Genomic DNA, 18,258 nt, shown 5'->3' with positions numbered 1-18,258 from the left:
ATTCAAGTGTTCTTTGCATCATGAACGGGATCTTCAGATTAATGGAGAAAGTGCATGAACGTGCAACAGACAGTTTTTGAAAAGATTCTAAACATCCCCCTAAAGGGTTCTTCTACTGTTACAAGCTAGACATCGTGACAATAGAAGAACCCTTTTGGATGCTATATAAAACCATCTACTACACATTCTCCATCAATCTGAAGAACCCTTTAATGATGCAAAGAGCCCTTTAATCATGCAGAGGGGTTCTTTGAGTGTTCATGGTTCTATAAAGAGCCATTTTCTTCACTGAAGAACACTTGAGCGCACTTTTTTAAGAGTGTGCAGATTACACAGTCTCACCTCAAAGTGTTCTCTGTTCTGAACGCTCTTCAGCGCTGCCATCCACTCCTCCATCTCCTTCCGGTTCTCCGCACAGAGGATCAGTCGCCGACAGGGAGTGATGATCTACATACAGAGAGAAAGAAGAGATGACAGATAATAAATATTATTATGTTTATGGCATTGGGCTGACGCTCTTCTCCAGAGCGACTTACAGTTTGATCATTTTACACAGGTAGGCGAAGCTGGTGTTAGGAGTGTTGCCCAAGGACTCTTATTGGCATAGTGTAGGGTGCTTGCCCTGGCGGGGGATTAAACCCCCACTATTATCTCATCTTTACAGCAGCTTTCAGACAGCTTGTGCTGCAGTAACAGCTTCTACTCTTCTGAGAAGACTTTACACAAACACTGGAGTATTAGTGGTCAGTGGTCAGTGAGGTCATGTACTGATGCTGGATCTTTCCAACACATCTCAACGGATGTGTCCAGACAACGCAGCTCCACAGCGGCACAAGTTCTATATATATTTGCTGTCGATTTTGGGCGACAGGAGGCAGCGTGAATGTTGGTGATGTGAGGTGAGCAGAGTCAGTGATGTGACAAAGTTGGGCGGGGTTTAACTTCGTGTAAGCAAGGAGCGAAGCGGTGTGGCGGTTACCAATAGGAATTGAGCACCGAGCAGCGTAGTACCAGCTTTAACACCGTCACTGTGAAACGGTATGCTGCATTTTTGGTTCTGAGATAATTCTTCCTACTAGAGATGGAATGATGGCGGTGGAACCTCCGCCACAAACAGACAGCATAAAGCATAAACCAGGACTTTTATTTTTTGCGGGACAGGGGTGACGAGCAAACAACGATTCAGGCGACAAGAGGCGAAAGGTGTGAACGCACTGTAATATTTAGGGAGCAATAATCAGAAATGGAATACAGGAACAAAACCATGCTTTCATTCGTGTATGATCAGCTGTAAATATTGATCGTTGGGTTTTTTTCATCATCATAGAATGAGCTCCTCATATCTACATGGGGAGCAGCTCTTCTTCCAATAGAGATTACCACCGCCACCACGTTCCCATAGTAGCCCAGAGCATGCAAACCAAACAATGGCTCTAGAGCAGGATTCCTCAACTATAAGTAGGTTCTGAAAAACCCTCTAGTGGTCCTCAGGAGAATAATGATGGGGTGCCAGTGGTCCGTAATAGGCCTGTGATGGCACTTTGCCATACAAATCAGTGAAAAAAGAATTTACGTAACAAACAACAAAAGATAGATAGATAGATAGATAGATAGATAGATAGATAGATAGATAGATAGAACTTTGTCAGCAGCATTAATACAGGACCTTTGAAAACAGCAACTCTAAAAACAAAATATTTCCACCAATGTTTCCATTCGCAACACTACAAAGAGAAACTGTATTGTAGAAACATCTCATTATAATATTATAAACTTAAAAACAGATGGTTCTTCAAGGGTTCTATACTGAACGGTCCTAAATAGAACCTTAAACACTTAAAGACCACTTTGCGTGATTAAAGGGTTCTTTGCGTCATGAAATGGTACCTCAGATTGATGGAGAATGTGTTGTTGATGGTTCTACAAAGGGTTCTCTATAGCACTAAAAAGATTTCTTCTGTTGTGTCAAGCTTGACATCATAACAACAGAAGAACCCTTTTTTTGTTGTTGTTCAGAACCCTTTACAAAAAGCTTCTCTATAGAGTCTTACACAGCACATTATCCATCAATCTGAAGAACCCTTTAATCATGCAAAGCGTTCTTCTGGGTGTTCATGGTTCTGTTTAGAACAGTTTTATTTAGTAAAGAACCATGTTCTTTAAGAATGTACCATTCTGTGATTCACTGATACACGTCCCATATTGCAGATCTGGACACGCTGTACTTAAAACTTCCCAAGCAGGCCCCGAGGTGGAAAAGGTTGAGAACCCCGGTTCTAGAGGATGCCTTTCTTGCTTTTACACTGAAGCAGCAGGTGAATTCGGTGGCGCTGTAGCTCTGGTTGGAAGACGCAGAACGAAGAAGAATCAGTGGTTGCTGCTGGTGCTGCTGAACATTTTTGAACCCAAGTTTGAGAACCCAAATTAGACAAATTGAGGATCGGACTTATTATCTAGCGCAAGAAAAGGCGAGAGAGGTCGAATCCTCGCCATCAAAGAAGATAAAAGATGAAGGAGCGAAACGGAATATGCGACGGCCACCGAGGGCTCTACTCACGCTTGGAAAGGGAGGGGTGAGGGAGGGGGATCCAGCTGAGCACAATAGAGAACTGACCAAATTTTGCACACGACTGTAGGGAGGCTGGAACACTCGTCGGGTTCAAACAACACTGAATGTTTCTTTGCCGCACTTTTCTATTCAGCTCCGCTTACAGGGTACATGGTCACTCGCTCAGCGTCCGAAACAAAGTTCTACTACACGTCTTCATTTGTAGCAGAGAAGTGTGGGACGCTCGTATGAGAGAATTATTCATCTGACTCGAATAGCTAAAAGTTATTCTGCATCAAATATAATAAAAAAGTTCTTCTCCCCTTTTTACTTCGTCTACCAGGAGGTCTTTTATGTGCCGGACTCTTTGTGTTTGAAGCTCACAAGTCCAAAGGCTGTGTGTGTGTGTGTGTGTATCATGGGGTAGACGTCAGCATCCTCTTCCTCAGCTGCTTACAAAAGCTCCTCTGTTCCCACACAGATAAAAATAACTCACGCTTTCCTCGGCCAGAACACACACACACACACACACACACACACACACACACACACATCTGGCTGTTTTTATACTTTGTCAGGACGTGACATCATATGACCCCTGACTACCTATATGTAATAACAGTATGTCCCATTTGTATTATGTACCCTTAAAAAGATGGTTCTTCACTAATGAATATGGTTCTATATAGAACACTCAAAGATCCTTTTTTCATGATTAACTGGTTCTCTGCTTGGTGAAATGGTTCTTCAGACTGATGGAGAATGTGCTTTATATGTTTTTTTTTGAAAGGGGTTAAGGGTTCTGCGAATGTTATGATGCCAAGATTTTAGGAGCTTACAGAACCACTATCTTTAATAAAGAACCTTTGATGCATGATTAAAGGGTTCTTTGCATTGTTCAATGGTTCTTCAGATTGATGAGTGTGCTATAGATGGTTCTATACAGAATCGTTTTGAAAATGGGTTCTATGCAGCACCAAAAAGGGTTCTTCTATTGCTCTATTGGAAAACCTGGAATAATCAGTTTTCTTTGGGGACTATTTTGCCTCACAACACCCTGCATGTCTCCCTCCACCATGAATGAAGTTCTCCAAACTATCATAAAACAGCGTCTCAGCCATCAGGCAGTGAATTCAGAACCATTTACTGTAGGAACTTTCTGTGAGGAGCTTTTAGAGGTGGACGTCTGGTTCCTATCACCACCACTGTGAACAGTTCTGACTCGGTAAGTTTATCTAGAACAGAGCATATTTGTGTTGTAGTCATGGCGACCCCTGGTTCTTATCACCACCACTGTAAAGACATCTGACCCATTTCACACCAAGCCACTCCGAATCACTCTGATTACATCATACAACTGTATATTTGTAAGTACATGCGATGACATATCACATGTGTATATAATAATGATGACTATAATAATTTGCCTTAGACACACTAAATTCCAAGAACTTGCATGGTAAGTGAAGTTTATTCTAAACACTCTGGACCATTTTATTACTCATATTTTACCTCTTATGATGCTTTTTATTCATATGTGACATTCCTATTCACACTTTAATTCTTTGGACTTCTTTTTTTATGTTTTATTTATTTTAATCTTTTCATTTATTTCACAGTTTATTTCTTTAAACATCTTTAAAATGATATTTTATATCTGTGGACATATTCTTATCCATTTCTCTCAGTTAACTGCCCCCTAAACCGGGCAGGTCTGCTGACTCCACCACACAAATCACAGAATAATCCTGGTGAAATTCCCACAGAGCACCGAGGCTGAGCTGAGCTGTTGCAGCACCGTAAATACAGCTTAACTTTAAATCATTATTTATTTTGTTGATTTCATCAGTGTCGCAGTAAACACACTGCAGCTTTTGTTTATGTTATTATAATCATTCTCATTAACAGTTAGTCTCTGATTTTTCCACTGTCACATTTCCACTGCAGTAGTGATTTGACTGTGAACAGTAATAAGAAGTGACACAGTCACTCTCACTGTTTCCACAGAGTAACAGAGTCACGATAAGAGCTAATTAAAGCTCAGTGCTCCGTTTCTGTGTGTAATCACATGAACATCACGCTGTTTATAAACCACCAAACGCCTTCAGCAGGGCTTCCTGTCCAAATCTGATCATATCGAGTCCCTCTGAGGGGGTTCCGGCTTCACAGGCTCCAACACGGCCTGAGCGTATTTAGCCCAGTCTGTTACTGAACGGCTGTTAATCCCTTAAAGACTGAGTTCTGTGAAACGGCGAACGTCCCCATTTACTCCACACACAGCCCAACAGTCCAGACCAGACCAGAGTGTGAAGGTCTGTACCGGAGCTAGGAGGCTAATGTAGCTAATGAGCGGTAAAAACATACTTAAAATAACGTGACAATAATATGGCTTACATTTTAGTTTCAGAACAAAATCTAAGTTATCTACAGCAGACAAATAATGACTCATAGAAGATCTTGAACAATATACACTAGTTAGTAATTAATAGTAGATACTGAAGTATGTAGTAGTTACTAAAAGACGTATGGTATTTACCAAAGAATTCATACTAAATACTGAACAATTCATAGCTTACACTGAAAAACTGACAGTAGATACTGAATAATTCATAGTAGATACTAAACAGTTTACAGTATTCACTGAATAACCCATAGTAGATACTGAACAATTCACAGTACACTGAATAATTTATAGTAAATACTGAAACAGTTCATAGTAGATGCTAAATATTTACAGCAGACACTGAATAATTCATAGCACTTATTGAAAAAGTCAGTTTAAGGGTTAAAGTGAGGTTACATAAAGAGGTTTAACGGTTTGGTCAGATTTAAACACACACACTCACACACACACACTCACACACACTCACACACACACACTCACACACACTCACACACACACACTCACACTCACACACACTCACACACATTCTTCTCATTTTTCTCTTACTTTAAGCTGAAGTCGTCCACTCAGTCCAGCTCACTGCTGTTCCTCTAAACACCTCTCTCTCTCTTTTCCTCTTTCACTACTCTTTCCTCTCTCTCTGTCTCTCCTTTTCTCTCTCTCTCTGAGTCCTGTTACACTAGCTTCTCTCTCTCTCAAGCTCTCTGTCTCTCTCCTTTTTTCCTTTCCTTCTCTCTCTCCTCCTTTTTCCAGCAAAAAGTGACGCAAATCAACATCCTGTTAAAGGGGAAGAGAGACCCCTCCCCCTGCAGAATGAGAGAGGGAGAGAAGAACAAGAGAAATATGGTCAAAAATGAGCAAAAGAGAGAGAGACTGAAGGGGGGGGGGGGTTCAGCCTTATGTCAGATTTATTTAGGGCTGTCATAACAACAAATAAAATCCTAATATCAGGAAATTGAATAAAAGACCTATCGGTATGTTTAATCACTCAACTGGTGTTGTAATGACGACAGTGCTGGTGTAAATACATCTTGATGCTACGCCCACATATTTTCACAAAAAAAAACACTAGTAACTATGTATTTTGATATATAGTTTAGTTTGGTAACTTGATGTATTTTAGTATAGAGTTTAATTTGGTAACTTGATGTATTTTAGTATATAGTTTAGTTTGGTAACTTGATGTATTTTAGTATATAGTTTAGTTTGGTAACTTGATGAATTTTAGTATATAGTTTAGTTTGGTAACTTGATGTATTTTAGTATAGAGTTTAGTTTGGTAACTTGATGTATTTTAGTATAGAGTTTAGTTTGGTAACTTGATGTATTTTAGTATAGAGTTTAGTTTGGTAACTTGATGTATTTTAGTATATAGTTTAGTTTGGTAACTTGATGTATTTTAGTATAGAGTTTAGTTTGGTAACTTGATGTATTTTAGTATAGAGTTTAGTTTGGTAACTTGATGTATTTTAGTATAGAGTTTAGTTTGGTAACTTGATGTATTTTAGTATATAGTTTTGTGTATATAGTTTAGTTTGGTAACTTGATGTATTTTAGTTTATAGTTTAGTAACTTTATGCATTTTCCTATATAGTTTAGTTTTATAACTATGTATATATAGTTTAGTTTGGTTACTTGTATTTTAGTATATAGTTTAGTAACTTCATGTAATTTAGTATATATCATAGTTTGGTTACTTGATATATTTTAGTATATAGTTTAATTTGCTTACTTGATATATTTTAGTATATATCTTAGTTTGATTATATATCTAACTATGTGTTAGTATATAGCTTAGTTTGGTAACTGTGCTTTAGTATATAATTTAGTTTGAACTATGTATTTAATATATAGTTTAGTTTGATAACTATGTATTTTAGTGTATAGTTTAGTTTGATAACTTCATGTATTACCAAATATAGCTGCTATTCTATAAAAGAAACAGCACATGAAATTCTTTTCTGAGTGATGACACACACACACACGCACACACACACACACACACACACACACACACACACACACACACACACGCACACACAGCCACCGCAGAGACCGGATACACATACACAAGCAAAACCTCCACCCTGCTATTAAAACTAAATCAGGCCAAATGTCAACTATAAATAAACTTCAAAAACACACACACACACACAGTGTGTGAATCAGTTCAGACGAAGCTGAAACTTTCAGACTGAATAAAACAAAAAAACAAAAAAACTCAGAAAAGAAAGAGAGTGGGTTTCAGCTGTGTGTGTGTGTGTGTGTGTGTGTGTGTGTGTGTGTGTTCAGGACGCTGTAATAAGTAACAGGCCTCTACGCACTCTGTGGTTTAGCAGTCAGACTGAAATACTGAACACATCTTAACTTTCTCTGCCAAAATAAATGCTGAAACTGCAAAATACATAAATAACAGTTTAAAGGTAGTTACTCTGAATTCCATCACAAATTTTTTGATTTGTAAAAATATTTAACCCTGTAAAAGCTGTTGATATCTTTATGCATTTTAGCATGCATTTCAATTTGTTCATGCATATTTTAGTCTAGTTACCGTTTTTTAGTTTGATGACATAATAACACATTTTTTTTTATACTTTAGTTTGGTTACATATACTTTACTCTAATGCAATGACTATGTGTGTGTGGGCAAAATGTTAATGAATGATACAGCTAAAATTATACTTAAATACACTGTAAAAATATAATTAAGAAATTTATTATACACAAAGACATGCTGTTACTGTTTTAAGCTAACTATAATTACATACAAAAACAGAAAAAGTTGGCTGCTACTGTCTTTAGCTATACTCATGAACTTTAGTCCACGTTTCCAGATAACAGTGAGTCATACAGAGTCAGAAACCACAAAATCAACTCTATTAGAGATACTGAACATCTACACATGGTCTAAGTACAATTTAGCCATGCAGTTAGCACCATGCTAATTTGTGAGGTATAAGCGTCCATTACTTGTTAGCTACATTAGCCTTATAGCTCCAGTGCTAAAGCTACATAAGCAAACATCAGGATTCAAAAACGCCCTCATTGATCGACTACATTGAGAGAAAAAACTACTATCTTTAAGCTACGTTACAAAAAAGATTTCAATATAAAATTCATTTCCGATTAGAAGATTTTAATGCTAATGGATATAACCGAGTGTGCGTCACTCACAGTGAAGCTGTTGTTGACGTTCTTGGTGCTGGACTCGGCTACACTGGCGTCCGTCAGATCCACTTCGTCAAAGATGATCGACTGCAAGGAGCACAGAAACAATAGAATCAATAACCAATCAACACAATTAGTCACCTCAACACCGAGCAATCAATCCGATCAACTAAAACTCAACCACTCAAACTGATGAATCACTTCACCGATTAATCATTGTGATCAATCACCAGACAACCAACCAATCAACCCAATCACCCCAACCCCAACCAATCAATCTGATCAATCACCTCAAACACAATAAATCTGATCACCTCAAACCCAACCAATCTGATCAATCACCTCAAACCCAATCAATCCACTCAGCTCAAACCCAACCAATCAACCCAATCACCTCAAACCCAACCAATAAACCCAATCACCTCAAACCCGTACAATAAACCCAATCACCTCAAACCCAACCAATCAACCTGCTCAATCACTTAAATACCAATCAACCCAACCTAAACAACCACCACAACAATAACTAATCAACATGTTGACAGGTTGTTGTTGATCAATCACAGCAACATAAACCAATAAACATGATGAATCACCTCCTGTGGTCCTTGCTGTACTGATCACTGTGTCTGAAAGAGCTACAAATCAGATTTATTTATAAGAATCATTCAAACTACACTATTAATTTGACACTTCATTAACAACTTGGAGCTAATCAATAATGAGCATTAAGGTCACCATTCCTGACACAGCTTGTATAATCTCCATAGAAAGGCACTGACCTAAGGTCTCCATGTCTGAAGCCCAGCATGGGCTAGCGGGGTATAAAGCCCCCCAGCATTGGGCTGTGTAGCAGAGGAGCTGCGTTCTTTGGAGTGATGGAACTCCAGGACCTTTGGGATGAGTTGGACTGATCCAGAACTGACCATCCAACACCAGTACCTGACCTCACTAATGCTCAATCAAATCCTCACAGCAATGTTCAACATCTAGAGTAAAGCCTTCCCAGAAGAGTAGAGGCTGTTACTGCAGTACAAGCTCACTAATAACACCTTAATTTCAGGAGAAACACTGGAGGAGCAGAGAGAACCACCCTTCTTTTTTCATTTCAGGTCAGTCATTAAATACAAAACTTCTACAAAACTGGAGCTTCAAAAACTGATTAACAATTACAGAGAAAATGTGGCTCCTAACAACCACCTGGAAGAGCTGCTCGACCCCAAAACTTCCCCATCAGATAAACAGCACTGAAAGCTTTGATCTCTGAGAGAGAGGAGAAAATCAAGCTGCTTCAGATCTGAAAACATCCACAGGTGTTTCTGTCCATCCTTCCACGGTCAGAAGACCACTCAGCGTTGCGGGTCTGAAAGGATGTGTAACTGATCAAGAAGAACCCCACTGAGAAAAGGAGACGGATACATCAAACAAAGAAGCTGAACGATGGACCCACCACCCCAGAGTCCAGACCTCAACACCACTGAATGGGTTTGATTACTTCAGAAAATCATCAACCAGCTTCTAAGACTGAGCTTTGGAGGCGTGTCTGCAGATTCTTTGAGGAGCTGAAAGTGAGGCTCCTGAGAAGATAAAGGTGAAGATTGACTCACTGACCTTGGCCGTCTGAGCGTAGTACAGCGTTCTCCCGCGCAGCTTGAAGTATCGTCTCTTCCAGCGCTGGAAGGAGTTAGTCTGCTTCATCAGCTGCCCCTCCTTCAGAACCGTCTGCACACACAGGTCACTCTGATGAGGTCTGTTCTAGTTATATAACATCATCATGACCACCATCGTCACCCTCAGTGCTGAAACAGAGGGCTCTTTATGAAGTGTTAGATCTGTCACAGCAGGGTTCCGAACCTTACTATCTGCTCTGAATCAGGAGCTACATCAGCCAGAAGATCCTCTGGACTGCATCGCAGTTACGTAATAACCCTGCATACGAAATTTAAAGTACTAATACGGCGACAACGCCGCACATCTGGGGACTCAAAGTGGCTCTTTTCTACCTTGTTAGTTAAGAAGAGCCACTTTGTCCTTTCAACAAAAATCAGTCCACCTTGGGAGCCACAACATTTTATGTCAACTTGACCATCTTGCCTGTAAATATGTCTCGGCATATGCTGATGTTCTGGTACAGACTAAAAAGTTTTGTATAAACATAAACGCAGACTTACTTTGCTCTGCTTTAGGCTTTAATTCAGCTATAGCTGCTGTTCTCACATCTCCAGCAGGAAACTTTCCCACAAAAGTGGAAGTTTCTTGTAAAATGTTAGATTTTTTACATGGCTGAAGTCGCTTCTCATTCGCCAGCTTCTTGTTCTTATTTTCCCGTTCCACCTTAAATGGTGCCTGCTGCACTATTTAAGGTGGAACGGGAAAATTAGCACGAGAAACTGGCTTCAGCCTTACAACCCTTTAGCATTTGACAGTTTCTCTTCGCAGATCAAACGTATCAGGAAACCAGCTGGAGTGATTATAAACACTAATAAGTCCATTCGTCTCCAAATTATCAATGTCCGTCTTAAATCTCTCTCTTTGCCGTTTCGTTAGCTACTAGCTGGGCGCGATTGTTGTCTGTGTTGCTATGGTGTCTGTGCTGATCTTCAGGGTTAAAGGGTGAATTAGCAGTTCTACATTAACTCCAGCGTTTAAGACCATTTATTATAGTGTTGAACGACCAGCAGAGCTTTATTTTACTGTACAGGATAATTTTATTATTACCTACTAATCTGATTCGGCTGTGGAGCCGAAACAGGGCAGTAAAAGAGACGCATGTGGCTCCATTGCTGACCCCTGGTTTAATGTGGAAACTGATGCATTTAGCGTGACGTCCATCAGCCTCAGACTGACAGAATTCACCATTTCATAAAGTTTTGCACACGATGAATTTCTACTTTTCCTTTTTGTAGTATAATAATAAGATTTTTTTTCTCATTGGGACGTTTGAACAACATTCGTGAACATATTCGAAGAACAAAAATGGTTTAAATTAACCATTCTAACCTAACCAGTCACGAGATGTTTACTAAATGAACGTGCTCTTTTGACATTTTGTCACAACATTACACTTTTGACTACATGATCCGCTTACCCAAAAAACAGACCTGACCTCATTAATGGCACCTGTTTGGGTGCCAAATCATACCAACGCTGGAATCACACTAAACTGGCCGCCTTGCTTCCTTTTACCACGGCTAGACCATCTAACGTCAGGTTTTCAGCAGTTACAACATGAAAACAGCCTCAACACAGAACGTGTACAATAAGTAAAAAAAAAATAATTTTTTTAAAAATAAATAAATAAATACGATTTTACTGTAGGTTTTATGTGACGATGTGGACGGCAAAACCCAAAGACACAGACGGATTATTTTTTTATTTTATTAAAATAAAAGTACGATAAAATTAATAATATTTTTAATATGTATTTTTTTTATTCAATAAGTAAAACTTATATTTTGTAAGTAGATTAAAAAAAGGACTGCACTCCTAAAAAAAAAAAAAAATATATATATATATATATATATATATAAACTATATATCGCTGACTTCAGAACAAACAGCAACTTTACAGAAGAAGAGAGAATGTTATTAAGCTGTCCTGGAGGTCAGAGTAACCTATTCAAAGCACTGCTGGAGCGGCTCTGGTCTGTTCATCATCTTGTTTTAAGCACGTCATTTAAAGTGTAAAAGGCGACTGGAGCTTTCAGACTAAAAATAAAAGTAAAAAATGACTTTCAGACTAAGTTTTTGCGCCAACAGCGACAAATATATATATATATTAGAATAAAGTCACATTCATAATTCAAATAAACATAAAAACAAGAACAAGTAACAAGAATTACTTGGGTCCATATTTTTTCTTGACACCTTCACAGCCGCCACAGACACTCGTTAATATCATCAGTTATTTCATGAGCAGAATGTACTGAAGCACTGATTGGTCAAACCAGGAGCTGCTTTTTAACTACATATAATACTGGGCTTCCTCGAGGAGAGGCTTGGAAATGGGTAAACAAACACACTAACATCCAGAAAATCACTATTTATTATATATATATATATATATATAAAAACTCATTATTAATTAATAGTCTATACATTTTGTTTATTCAAATATTAACACTTCTCCGCAAATAAACACAAACTACACAAATAGATTTTGAATGTGTGTGTTGGGTGCCCAAGACTTTGGCACAGTACTAATTATATATATATATATATATATATATATATATATATATACACACACACACACACATATATACACACACACACACACACATCGCTGTAGTCGCAAGAAAAACACGTATCTCCATTTTTGTTGTTTTTCAGTTTTTGCCATATTTTTGAAAATACCTGTTGTTCTTTACATTGTGTGTAAATTGAATGATGAATGGACCAAAAGAAACAGCCTAAAATTACTTGGAAAAAATTCTGGTTCCATTGACTTCCATTAAAAGTAAAGTATGTTTTTGGCTTTTCTTCTGACAATAAAATACACACACACACACACACACAGTGTGCAAGTCTTAGGCACATTACTTTTGGCAGCCCTGGTCAATTTCTATACAATTTTATTTCTAAAAGTTTTTTGGGTTTTATTCTGTAAAATATGTTAAACTCAGCAAATAAACAGAAACGTGGCAAAAAAATTAGAAAAAAATCCGCAATTGTTTGTTTCCTATGTAAGAAGTTCTAAACTTACTTTCACTTAGAAAAAGGCCTAAACACATTAACTAGCGAAATCACCTTTGTACAAAACATATATAAAGATAATTATTATTATTATTGTGTAAGTTGAGGTAAATACATATCATATATACAAAATACAAACATCTCGCTAAAACATAGGCACGTTTCTCCAGACCTGCTCGCTGTGGGTCTCCATGTGAGGCTCTGTCGACTCTCTAAGCTCGTGAAGCTCATCTCGCTCACACACACTGACCTTCTTGTAATGGTTTTCGCTGACAGTAAGAGGCAGTGACGCATCTCAGAGCGCGAGAGAGTCTCGCAGGACGAGCGTGCGGTTTTACTTTTTTTATCATCTTCACCGCCACCGACTTCACACAGGAAGACTGACCTGCCCTACTTGTGCCCTGTGTGGTTCAGAGCATCAGTTTGAGCAGAGTGCCTCATAAGAGTCTGAGTCGAGGCGCTGAGCAGAGTGCAGGCTGCCCCTCTGAAAGAGACAGAGATGCTCACAAGACGCCTCATAAGAGTCTGAGTCGAGGCGCTGAGCAGAGTGCAGGCTGCCCCTCTGAAAGAGACAGAGACGCTCACAAGATGCCTCATAAGAGTCTGAGTCAAGTCTCTGAGGTGGGAGCCTGAAACGAGTCTCTGAGGTCTAAACCTGCATTGAGCGTCAGACGCGAGTCTGAGTCGAGTCTCTGAGGTGAGATTCTGAGTCGAGTCTCTGAGGTGAGATTCTGAGTCGAGTCTCTGAGGTGAGATTCTGAGTCGAGTCTCTGAGGTGAGATTCTGAGTCGAGTCTCTGAGGTGAGATTCTGAGTCGAGTCTCTGAGGTGAGATTCTGAGTCGAGTCTCTGAGGTGAGATTCTGAGTCGAGTCTCTGAGGTGAGATTCTGAGTCGAGTCTCTGAGGTGAGATTCTGAGTCGAGTCTCTGAGGTGAGATTCTGAGTCGAGTCTCTGAGGTGAGATTCTGAGTCGAGTCTCTGAGGTGAGATTCTGAGTCGAGTCTCTGAGGTGAGATTCTGAGTCGAGTCTTTGAGGTGAGATTCTGAGTCGAGTCTTTGAGGTGAGATTCTGAGTCGAGTCTCTGAGGTGAGATTCTGAGTCGAGTCTCTGAGGTGAGATTCTGAGTCGAGTCTCTGAGGTGAGATTCTGAGTCGAGTCTCTGAGGTGAGATTCTGAGTCGAGTCTCTGAGGTGAGATTCTGAGTCGAGTCTTTGAGGTGAGATTCTGAGTCGAGTCTCTGAGGTGAGATTCTGAGTCGAGTCTCTGAGGTGAGATTCTGAGTCGAGTCTCTGAGGTGAGATTCTGAGTCGAGTCTCTGAGGTGAGATTCTGAGTCGAGTCTCTGAGGTGAGATTCTGAGTCGAGTCTTTGAGGTGCTATAACATTAATCTATATCCCCATTTCCAAAAAAGAGACGCTGTGAAACATGTCATTAAATCAAAATGCAATGATGTGCAAATCATTTAAACCCTATATTTAATTAAGAAACACCACAGAGACAACAGATCACGTGAATGAAACTGAAAAATGTCATCGTTGTTTAAAAAATAGGAGCCCATTTTTAATTTGATGCCAACAACATGTTCCAAAAGAGTTGGGACGGGTGATGTTTACCACTGTGTTTCATCCCCTCTTCTTTTAACAGCGCTCTGTAAGCGTTTGGGAACCGAGGAGACGCTGCTGTAGCTCTGAAAGTGAAACGTTTTCTCGTTTTTGTTTGTTACAGGATTTCAGCTGCTCACCAAATGTTTTCAGTGTTGACAGGTCTGGACTGCAGGCAGGTCAGTTTAGTGCCTGGACTCTTTTACCACTGAACCATGCGGTTGCAATACATGCAGAATGTGGTTTGGCGTTGCCTATGTTGCCAAAACATATATCAATCAGCATTAATGGCGACTTCACAGATGTGCCAATCACACATGCCATGTGCTCTAATGCCCCCCTATAACCATCATGAATACTGCCTTTTGAACTGTGCACTGATAAGCTGAGTGGTCTGTAGCCCGGAGGACACAGTGTCCATGATTTCTGAAAAGAATTTCAAATGTTGATTCGTCGGACTGCCGGACACTTTTCCGCTTCCCCTCTGTCCATTTTAAATGGGCTCAGGCCCAGAGAAGGTGGCAGCATTTCTGGATCCTGTTTATATTTGGTTTCTTCATGTTTTAGGACTTTAACTTCCATTTGTGGATGATGTGATGAGCTGTTTTCACAGACAGTGGTTTTCAGAAGTGTTTCTGAGCCCATGCAGTGGTTTCCACTACAGAATCATGACTGTTTTTAATGGAGTGCTGCCTGAGGGCCCAAAGATCACGGCCAGCTAATACTAGGCGTTGGCCATGTTCCTTTCATACAAATATTTCTCCAGATTCTCTGAATCTTTTAATGATATTATGTACTGTAGACCTTTTTACCATCATACGACACACCTTTACCAGCCTTTTGTTGCCCCGTCCCAACTGTTTGGGAACATTTTGTTGGCATCAAATTCAAAATGAGCAAATATTTTTCTAAAAACAATAACATTTCTCAGTTTCAGCATTGGATATGTTGTCTTTGTGCTATTTTCAATTAGTTTTGTTAATATTTTTTTTTCCTTAGGTTGAAATTTCACGAGTCATTAAGGTGGAGTCATGAGTCATTTAAGGCGGACTCCATCTCTGTTAGATGCTGCTGGTACACAGCGAGGTTCTCTGAAACTGCAGGCCGGACGTGAATGAACTCGGTCCACAGTTACAGCCTGCAGGTTTAAAATAGACTCAGTCTGACCGCAGAGACGCTTTGATCTCATCTTCAGACAGACTGAAATCTGACTGATCAGAAAAAGGGCACTTATGAGTGACAGGACACTTACAGTGTAGGACAGCAGCATGTAGATCAGGTGTCGGCGATACAAACTCAAATTTATATCATGGTATTTTCTACTGCTTAGACAATGACGATACATCACGATATCGCAAAAGTGAAAAAAGTATAACGGTTACAATAACAATACACAAGAAATGACGACTACTGATATTGCTAGTATTAGTATGGTTATTATTATTGTTATTCAAATATTATTAATTAATTTGTAAACAGCAGAGCTTCAGCTGTAACTTATCCTTTTAACTGTTTAACTGTGAACTTCACGACTATCAGTTTCACATGTACCTAATTTGGTCTGGACCTTTGGACTCTGCAGTTGGTCCTAACTAAACTAGTGAGGGAGAGGGAGAGGGAGAGGGGGGGAGAGAGAGAGAGAGAGAGAGAGAGAGAGAGAGAGGGAGAGGGAGAGAGAGGGATGAGTGTGTGTGAGAGAGAGAGGGAGATGAGTATGAGAGAGAGACACAGAGAGAGAGAGGAAGAAAGAGAGAGAGACAGGGATGAGCATGTGTGAGAGAGAGGGATGAGTGTGTGTGAGAGAGAGAGGGGGATGAGTGTGTGTGAGAGAGGGGGATGAGTGTGAGAGAGACAGAGAGAGAGAGAGAGAGAGAGAGAGAGAGAGAGAGAGAGAGAGAAGCTATTCATTTTTCTACATTCTAACAGAAAACACTGACCACATACTGAGGTCACGCATGCTTCCCTCACACTTAAGAAGACGGTTCTTCAGAGGTTCTTTAGTAAAGACGATGCTTCTATATTTAACCGTGAACACTCAAAGAACAATCTGCATGATTAAAGCATTCTTTGCCTTCCTCAGATCGACGGCACCAATCAACCCAAGAGTCTAACCTTGTAAAAATAGCAGAACCCTTTTTGGTGATGCACTATATCACCAAAGGTATTCGCTCACCCATCAAATCACTGAATCCAGCTGTTCCAGTCACGTCCATGGCCACAGGTGTATAAAGCCGAGCCCCTAGGCCTGCAGACTGCTTCTACAGACATTAGTGAAAGAATGGGTCGCTCTCAGGAGCTCAGTGAATTCCAGCATGGTACCGTGATCGGACGCCACCTGTGCAGCAAGTCCAGTCATTTTAAACCCTTATAATAAAAGAAGCTGAACTCAGTTTGTTTTTCTACTGAAAGTCGACCCGTTTTTCCCCAAATCTGGGCTCTAAACTATAAACAGACGGCGTCTCTTCAGTGATCTGCTCTGGAAACACTACTTTTATAAAATAACACAAAGAGCGTCTGAGATTTTTGGCTTTCAGCAGTAAATTGTAAGCGTATAGTGATATGTGGAGATCATAAAACACACGTTCTGTTAATTTGAGGGGGGATTTTACAAAATAAAAGTCAATAAAACAAAAATGTACATTTATTTCATGCAGTTACTGAATAATTTCATGTAAATTCAGATGGACAAACCATAATATACCCTGGTGAATGCAGTTTCTGTAAAAAAAAAAAAACATTTCGTAACTTAATAAGCATTTAAAGACTGAAATGACACGAGAGGGAAACTCATATTCTTCATAAACTACATTAGCTCTCCACATTTAGCAACACTTTGCATGTAAAACTGAAGCCTCAAGCTTAAAATGCTTAAAATATGAATATATCCAAAAACCAAATCCACTGCAGGGACCTAACAGAGCTATTACCCGCGGGGGAAAAACTGTACATCAATTTTTCATGTTTAATTTGGACTTTTTTAGCAGCGAGCATTAGAAGTTACTGTAAATAACTGTGAGTCCTCAGCTGAGCCGCTATCTGAGCCTAACTCCGCATTAAAAACACCATTAATAATATTAATATTTATTAAAACCTTTAAATTAGAGCTTTTTAAACCATTAGTAATTCAGTGCGGCGGTGTGTATGTCCGAGCCGCAGCGGCGCTGTGATGCTCTCACCGCCGAACCGTTATCTGAGAGCAGCTGCCTCTCTCAGCGTGAACGTGCGTAAGTGCGTCTCTGGCGGCCGCAGCGCTCAGGAAACACCGAGGCTGCGGTGAGGCCTGCAGAGCTAGGCTGGAGAGGCAGACCCCTCTGCACCGTCTCCGAGCCGCGCACACCGGCTGGGGCTGCCCCGCTCTCCCACTCCCCACGGCCCCGCGGCCCCGCGGCACTCACCTTGCTGCGGATTTGCCCCGAGGTGGACACTTTGCGGATGAGTTTGTGCGGGGAGCCGCGGTGCTCCGGCTCGCTGTCTGAGGAGTCCTCCAGGCAGCGCGGCGCCTCACAGCCTGCCGCCGCCATCCTGTGCCACGCCGCCCATAGCGCCGCCCAGCGGGCAGACAGAGCGTCGCAGACCGGCCGGCCATCCGCAGAACCCCCGCAGACCCAGAACCAGCAGCGGCGCGGCTACAGAGCGCGGTGTGACGCCCTCTAACGACCCGACTGAGCATTAAAACAGCGCACGCTCTTAAAAAGATGCTTTAGTAAAGGTAACGGTTCTGTTCAGAACAATGAGTTCTACATAGAACCATTGGCATGATTATATGGTTCTCTGCACGGTTCTCTTCAGACCGATGAAGAATGGATTCTATATGCCTCTACATAGAACCTTTTTGAACTCT

At 40.4% G+C, this 18,258-nt stretch overlaps 1 protein-coding gene across 3 annotated transcripts in view; it reads right to left on the bottom strand.

The window, feature by feature from the left end:
- LOC108411841 (diacylglycerol kinase delta) overlaps positions 1-17,974 on the bottom strand; it is a 35,657-nt gene extending 17,683 nt beyond the window's left edge. The window contains exons 1-4 of one of the 3 annotated variants that reach the window (XM_037546348.1): positions 17,813-17,974; positions 9,732-9,842; positions 8,127-8,207; positions 343-447 (exon numbers count right to left, since the gene is read on the bottom strand). In XM_037546348.1, coding sequence (XP_037402245.1) covers positions 343-447; positions 8,127-8,207; positions 9,732-9,842; positions 17,813-17,938 — 423 coding nt within the window. In that variant the 5' untranslated portion in view covers positions 17,939-17,974. Of the gene's footprint in view, positions 1-342; positions 448-5,498; positions 5,652-8,126; positions 8,208-9,731; positions 9,843-17,812 lie in introns of those variants that run through there. The other 2 variants (XM_037546347.1, XM_037546349.1) reach the window with 2 other exon arrangements.
- Between the last annotated feature and the right edge of the window lie 284 nt (positions 17,975-18,258).

This window comes from Pygocentrus nattereri, chromosome 17 (genome assembly GCF_015220715.1).
Source record: "Pygocentrus nattereri isolate fPygNat1 chromosome 17, fPygNat1.pri, whole genome shotgun sequence".
In the NCBI taxonomy this organism is placed as follows: domain Eukaryota; kingdom Metazoa; phylum Chordata; class Actinopteri; order Characiformes; family Serrasalmidae; genus Pygocentrus; species Pygocentrus nattereri.
Note: the sequence above shows the minus strand (reverse complement) of the source record. Positions and strands in the feature narration are given on the sequence as shown.